The sequence below is a fragment of the Typha angustifolia genome, chromosome 12 (genome assembly GCF_048772165.1).
Source record: "Typha angustifolia cultivar Huaian chromosome 12, ASM4877216v1, whole genome shotgun sequence".
Lineage (NCBI taxonomy): Eukaryota > Viridiplantae > Streptophyta > Magnoliopsida > Poales > Typhaceae > Typha > Typha angustifolia.
The window spans coordinates 1,997,901-2,005,921 of NC_133250.1; the positions used below are offsets into that span (position 1 = coordinate 1,997,901).

At 34.5% G+C, this 8,021-nt stretch overlaps 1 protein-coding gene across 1 annotated transcript; it reads right to left on the reverse strand.

The window, feature by feature from the left end:
* Positions 1-205: 205 nt before the first annotated feature.
* Positions 206-5,848, reverse strand: LOC140772664 (uncharacterized). The gene is made up of 12 exons (XM_073114839.1): positions 5,690-5,848; positions 5,539-5,594; positions 5,402-5,435; positions 4,290-4,388; positions 3,989-4,137; positions 3,746-3,784; positions 3,581-3,673; positions 3,395-3,493; positions 2,574-2,675; positions 1,968-2,051; positions 1,671-1,736; positions 206-553 (listed from the first exon to the last, which is right to left on the reverse strand). The coding sequence occupies exons 1-12, from the start codon at positions 5,754-5,756 to the stop codon at positions 467-469; spliced, it is 975 nt and encodes a 324-aa protein (XP_072970940.1). The 5' UTR covers positions 5,757-5,848; the 3' UTR covers positions 206-466.
* Positions 5,849-8,021: the final 2,173 nt, after the last annotated feature.

Sequence of the window (8,021 nt, forward strand, 5' to 3'; positions counted from 1 at the left end):
TAATCCTTTACTGGAACCAATCAAGAAAGAATAGAAGATTGCCATAGCAAACGTTAAAGCAAAGTGAACAATTATCAAAGAAGGGAACCTCTTATGTGGCTTTTCTTGAGATACCATCTATAATATATATGGACAGTATAGCTGGAACTTTTTTTCTTTGCCAACGAAGAACAGAATATCTGAGTCTCATTCTAGAAAAGGTGAATAAATGTAATTAGTTTGAGCTACTAGCATACGCATGCATGCCGATAAGTTCTTCACCATCCCAACAATGTATGAATTAAACATTCAAATCTAAGTTTAACAGACTTCAAATAAAGGAGTATCGACTATCAAGTATTACGAAATTAAATTAACAAATTATTTTGTCTATCGCAACATGATTTTGCAGCCGCTAAGATTATGGCTTAGTAAGCATGGAATAGTTGAAATATAAGAAAGTGAAGAATGATAAGGCGCAACACAATCATGCTAATTTCTTCTGACCGAAAAATAGTTTCCAACTATAAGTATTGCCTTTACTCGCTGCAGCATCCAACCGATTAGCACCAACCTGTAAAGAATAGGTTCAAACAAGAGATAAGGACTGAAAGTCAAAAATGACTGTAGGCATTAATCGAAATTCAAATGTAGTTAAGTTTTTGAATTATAGCTCTTCTTGGACAAATTAATAGTTCAACACATGCAGCAGCCAATGTAAACTAGGAAAAGCACTAAAAATATTCTCATTTGTCATTGTCATCTGCAAATAATTTGTTAATATCAAAATGAACATTTATATCACACGATTATCCATGTCACATCATAATATGCAGAACTTCAATTTCATTCTTTAAGCACTAGTTTTCTTACAGAAGAATCATTAATAAGTGCTTATTTGGATTCAACTAATTAAAAGTTCTACTCCATATGATTTGCATTTATAAGACATGAAAGTTGTCAAATTGATAATTATATGAAAACATTGTAACAGTTACCCTGTTGTCCATGACATTTATTCCAAGATAGAGATACTATGAGTTTCAGTAGATTAAAGATTGTCACAGCTTATTGAGGTTCTCATCTCAACAAACAAGTTGCTTAACTTTTAAAATAATGATTCAGATCATTGGTAGCACGGTGGCTTTCTCCGACCTCAGTCCTTTGCTTAAAACAGACATATAGTCAAGCAGATAATGTCCTGTGGCAACGTGCTGAAATGTGAAACAAGATCTGGAAGGAAGGAAGGCCATTATGCACACACAACATCAAGCGTCTAGCTTACCCAGTTGAGATGCTCATGTGCCACAAGTAAATTGATGCTTGTAATGATTTCTTTTTGTTTTCTTTCTAAACCAGTGCTTATTTTCAGTCCTTACTGCAGAGTTGTACTTCTATACTATGTATGAAGCTAGCTTTATATCCAAATAATGAATCCAAAATTCACATATGATAGCATAAGGCCAAAATGGGCTCCCGATCACCAACTTCTCATGGGTATTGAATCCTTCAGTAATTTATTAATTTCCCCAATTACAAATTAAATAGAGAGAAAGAAGCAATTTCAATTAGTAGAAGAAAAATAAGCATATCACCATACTAAAGAAACATCAGCTGATGTTTAGCAAAGATAAGTATGCACTGACAATTGATGACAATTCTGTGCAGATAAAATAAGCAAAAGAGTATACCCGATCCAAGAACCAATAAGCAATTGTTGGCATGTATTGTGCCAAGTACATAACAAGCAAAATGGGCTGCACAGTAAAGTTAAATAAAGTTGTTAGAAAGAATTGATGTATATGCATCTTGGAGAAAGAAAGCAAGTTGTGACTTGTGAGAGAGCAACATTGTGGAACTCTCTTTTCTTTAGGACAAATAACAGTTTATCAGTTAGTCCAGTATAATAATGCAAGTTTGAAATGGAGATATTGGTTATCTACTAGCTCATGAAGCTGTAAAGCGAAAATGCTACAAATAATAATAACCTGATCTGATATCCAAGCCTCTTTTAAGCCATGGGTTGCAGCAATAATTGTTAGCTCAGCACATCTTTCTGCTGACACACGCTTCTGTCAAGGAATATGAATTAATGAAGACAAGTAGATATTTTTAATCAAAATATTGTAGAAATACCATGTATTCCAGATTCCAGAATATTAAATATATGCAAAGAAGCAAGTATGTCCAGGTTCTGAGGATAAATGGATAAACTACTGTGTAGTAGGAGGCATCTAGAAGAGGGACGACCTCAAGTTCTCTCCAGTGAATGCACCTTTACTGACCAAACTACCTATAGGAAGTAAAGCCAATTGACTAGATGCATTTGATGCCTTTAGCATTAAAAATCATGAAATGGCCTCTATCTTGATCCTATGAACTAATGACTAGGAGTCTAAAACCAACTTGGACCAGATCTTACTTCATAGGCTACCTCTTGTTTGCAATTCTGAATAGCAATATAGAACAGCATTAGTAACCTGTCCAAGAATCAGAGTTCCTTTTCTGACATTTTATGATTATGATTAGCTTTCATCTAGATGCTCTCCAAGTCTCCTATAGGCAAATTATGAGGAAGGGCCTAAGAAACGAACCTCTGAAGAACCACTTTGTCCAGATGAGCCTGCTCCAGAAAGTCCTGGTGTTTCTATTGGTCCAGGACAAACAACAGTGACCTTAATGCCTTTAGTACACAGCTGTGCCATAAAAGAGTATACCAAGAACTACATTTCAGTAAGTTACCAACTGAACTTCTCAATTTCTCATTCACTTCCAACAAATAAGGAAAGGAGAATAAGAAATAGATGCTTATCAATTAAAAATAAATAAATCAAATGATGGGAAACAAATATCACATAATTATAAATAGAAAGGTAGGTTCTACCTTATGACTGAGAAGAAAAGAAAATGAAAACAAAAGAAAGACGGTGCGAGTTTTTTGTAAATAAAGAATTATCAAGCAAAGAGGAAGAAATTAGGGCTAAATGTATTTTAGCCTCTTATACTTATATCTAAAATTAATTTTTCCCCTATGGAATATTTTGTACCAAATCAATCCTTGTACTTATGAGTGAAATCATTAGAGTTTCCATCTCACCAAATGGAGCCCCAATAAAATTATTAAAATGCACCAATTATATTTGTTTGACAAACTGATTGGGGAGAAGGGGAATTTGAACATTTTGGTAATTAGTTATATTTAATATAAAGGGGCATTTTTTGGTGATTTGTACGAGCTCTATTAATTTGGATGGGAACTTTAGTAATTTTATTTTAATCATAAGTATAGATACTAGTTTGGTACAAAACATTATAATAAAGTTATTTGAGGCATAAGTATATGAGAGTAAAATATATTTACCCTAAAAAATTAAGAGCAATATGTTACAATTCACTCAATCAAATAAAATATTACCTCAGCGCGAAGAGTATGAAAATATCCATTTAGAGCATGTTTAGAAGAAGAGTATATGGCTTGACCAGGTGAAGGACATTTTCCTGCCGCACTACTCATCTGCAATGAGAATGTAATCAGCATCCTACTGGAACAGCATACAAAGAGTACAAGGAAAATGAGACTCAAGATCATTATTTAACATACCACAACAAAGTGTCCCCTGCCTCTTTCCAACATTGACGGTGCAAGAAGGTGAGTAAGTGTTATCGTCCCCAGAACATTTATGTGAAAAGTATCCTTCAATATAAAAATTAAGATAAATTTCAGGAAAACAAATTAGGCATAAGAAAGTATAATGGAACAGCATACCTGAAGACCTTTCTCAGTTTCTTCTAGAGTATTTCTCTTCTGCAATCAGATACTTAAACCAGATTAATATCAACCAAAATAGATTGTCTGTAATAAAAAGCATTATAAGATTGCATCATATTTTAGTGCTAATGACTAATAGGTTACAGTTTTAAAGTAACAAACTAAAAGGTTGCATGCTGGTTGCCTGACTAAGATAAATTTGGAGCAGAGATACAGGGAAAGATAAAATCATAAAATTACGGGACGTTCAAACGCTGCATTATGGATCATGAAATCCACACCAGCACCAGAAAATAGGGATTCTGCCTCCTTTACAACTTCTCTGAGAGAATCTTCACCAGATGCCAAATCCAAAGGTAAGACTTCAACTCTACTAGCCGGATGTTTACCTTTTTAATCAAGAAAAAAAAAAGGGATAGTAGACGAATAAGTACAAAGACAAATTGTGTAAATGCTCTTCAACTTCATAATTGTATATGCTCATCATAGTTGATTAATTACAAAAGATGCCTAAGTAGTGCTTCTAACCAAAGATGCTTACTGGTAATTTCACTTTTCACTCGCTCAAGCTCCATCTTATTACGAGCAGAAAGTATCACTTTTGCTCCTAAATTTGCAAACTGCTTTGCAAGAATCTCACCTGAAAATAAAAGATATAAGACTCATTCAGCTAGCTAGTATGTTTATTTGAAGATATTATATATTGCTGAAAGCCACTTAAATCTGATGACTTAAAGACAAGAGAGAGACTACTAGAAAATTGTTCTTGTAAATTGTTTCAACTCCCAGCTGCTACAATAACAACTTTACGCATCTATATTACAATAAACCCTGGTATCAAGTATCCAATATTATAAACTTTTATAACAACTAACTCACACTTAGAAAACTAAGAAAAGTAATACAAATTGTTTAGAAGGTGAAATTCAGTGTTCTAAGTTGCAGTCTTATGCCAATATAAGATGCTTGTTGCATTGGTACTTGAAGCATGATTAGAATATATGCTAGATGAATGGAATTCTGTACTCCCTACTTCTTCAACAATCATCTCAACTATCTGATGGAAGAAAAAGGTAACCTTGGAAATCCAAGTAACTAATAACAGGTAGTGATGACTATGGGATTGCTTGCTCTCATGAAATTGTTTATAAGAATGTGAGAATGTTCTAATCCAGAAACCCTTGAGTTAAAAACTGCGTTTCAAAAATCCTAAGCTCAAAAATTCTGAGAATCAAAAGACTACTAATATACAGTACCGTTTCAATGCATATTCCAATTACTTGCAGCAATAATGCTATAACTTCAATAGCATACTCACCATTCAATATTGTGGTTCCTAGTAACACAAATTATAAGCATATGAAGTACTTGCCTTCTGTCCAAAGGAATTGATATTTGAAGAATCCAGTCATTTTAAGTTAATTGGCAATAATATTGTTGTTTTATCCCTTAGAAGTCTCTCACCAGCATCACACTGTCGAGTGTTTCTGTCATTTTGAAACTGTAGGTAGTATCTTTCCTCTGTTTTAATCCAAATATATCAAACTTATCGACAAAGAACTCTCTTAAGCATATTGCAACACCAAAAATTGAAATCCAAACACTAAAACTAGTAGTCGAACACATAATTGAAATGTGAAAAAAAATTCTCACCGATCCCACGGCTTGCGCCCGTGATCCACACAACCTGAGCATCAACAAACCATCAAAAGCAATACAAGACACGATCTTTACACACAAAGGAAGAAAAAAGAACAAGAAAACAAGTGTCTTTCTCGTGATCTCTTCACCTTGCCCTCCACTTCCTCGCGCTTAGCCGGGCCCTTGGATAGCAGCGTGAAATCCCCTATAAATTCGAAGAGAATAAGGAATCTAGCATCTAAGTGAACGGAAGAGTAGTGGATCAAGCAAACTCTTCTGTTTCTTCCCTAAGGTTCTCACCATCGGCAGTGGCGAATTTGACGAGGAGGGCAGCTGCCGCAGCGAGGAAGAAGACCAACAACAGCATCGTTTCTCTGCTAAGATTTGGGGACGGCGAGAGGGTGAACGAGAATTAAATGGAAGACGTCAGCGATAGTGGCGGAAGCTGCGGCGACTTTATAACCTTTAAAGTTTTGAGCGATTTTGTACTTTGAACCCTATAATTCTTTATTTGCAAAATTGATACAGGACTCGGTTCTTGTCTCGGGCGTGGAATCAAATGAAGAAGTCGGCGGGTAGTGGGCGGAAGCTGCGCCGGCTTTGTAACTTCTAAGTTTTGAGATGATTAAGCACATCTTAGCAATAAAAAATGTCCTCCCGTCTACTAATGAAACTTTGGATGAAGTAATCCTATTTGAAGAACTTGTTCTTGATTACTATTAATTATTTGAGCTCCTCAAAGCACTTTTAATAAGCTGTCAGTTATAATGTTGTCATAGCTTAGGTCATCGAACCGCATCTCTTTAAGCTCCTCCTAGGATATATGATCCTTGGTTTCCTAGTAGTCCTAGAACTAAGCCCTCCAATATAGAGGGGGTGTATAGAGCACCTTATGCTCCTCTTATATGTTCGTGAATAAAAAGAAGTGATGAAGCGCCTACAACAAGCTCTAGGGTTATCTCCATCAAATCGTGACAACTCTAGCTTAGGAACCTGAATAATAGTCTCAATCCCATTTTGTAGCCAATCTAGGCAAGGATACACATTTAGATGAAGCTCCTTCCCCTGGCTGTAATAGTCCACCTTAATTCTTTTGGGTGGCTGAGGTTTGGAATCAGGGTGAGCCTTCAACCTCGATATCTCTCTCTCTTTGATGTGAAGCTCGTTCAACTCTATGAAGATAGCTTCAATCTAGGAATAGACGTGGGATAGAAATTGATATGTGGATTCCTTCATGGTTTCTAAATGGATCTAAAGTTGGCTAGCCAACTCTTAGATCTTCTGCTCATTATTGCACGAGAGCTCTACTAGGGTAGCCAATCGAGTAGCCTCAACCATGGTCATCTTTACCTTCTTCTCCACACAATTGGAAGTTGATCGTAACCAACTCTGATACCAAACATCAAGCTTTGAATCCTAAAAGCAGCGTAAATGCCTCTAATCGCAGTGATCCCTCAGAATCATAAACAATTAGCCTAAGAACAAGTATGAATTAACCTCCTCCGTAGCTAGAAAAAGAGAGCTATTTCAGTTCTTTGTATATGATATGAAAATTTCATTATAAGAGATTAGAAAATTTCCAATTTTATAGTCATATCCTCTCTCCTCCTAACCGTCTAAAATGTCCGCCCTCCAAATTGACATCACTTAAAAACAAAAACAAAAACAAAAATCCCCATATCAATGATATAGGGTTTATTTGTAAAAATCTCAAGTCTTCCTCTGTGAAACAAATACTAATCTAGGTTTGCAAACAAATAAAGATGGAACAACAACAATATCTAGAGTCTAAGGAGCAATTTTATGGTTCCAAGCCCAAATAAAGATTGGGCTAGATAGTCTCATAAATAATGCATAAATAAGTCCTCATAAATTATCCAATGTCAAGTGAACAGTGTATCTATTGATCATAGCCTCATAAATAAGTCATAAATAAGCCTCTTGAGGTGGATCACAGAAGAAAGTGAACACATTCACAACCCAAGAATCCTGGTGAAAGTGGCACATACTATGTTGATTATGACTATCCAATTTAAAAAACTTATTTTATTAAAAGTAAAGCACAATCAATTAGTAATATAATTAACACACAATATTGAGTAATTATCACTAATTTTATATTTTGTAAGTAAAAAACATATTCATTATCACACAACACTGCCCATGGTACAAAATTCCTGTGTTTACTCTTTTTCTTTTTCATTCTTGTATATGCTAACTACATTACAAAGGTTATATATATATTCTTAATATGAAAATAAGATAGCTAAGAAGAATAAGTGACACCAAAAATAAAAGCAGATAGATCTCTCAATCAACTCATAAGGAAAAAAGAGAGGCAAAATAAGCTTCTCTAAGTCAGAACAAATAGCTAAACTGGAAATAATGATGATCAAGAAAACAAAAATAAGGGATAATATAGTTGTAGATTAATTTGGTACACAACTTTTTTTTTTGGTTAATTCTAAGGATAATTAATTATAATCTGTAGGTGTGCTCAAATAAAAGATTAATTTATTACAAAAAATTATTATCTAATTGCCACCGAAAACTTTCAATATATGATAATTATCACTGGCAATAAAATTTTTGATTTCAAAAATATCCTAGGGAATCATCAACTAAGTTAAAT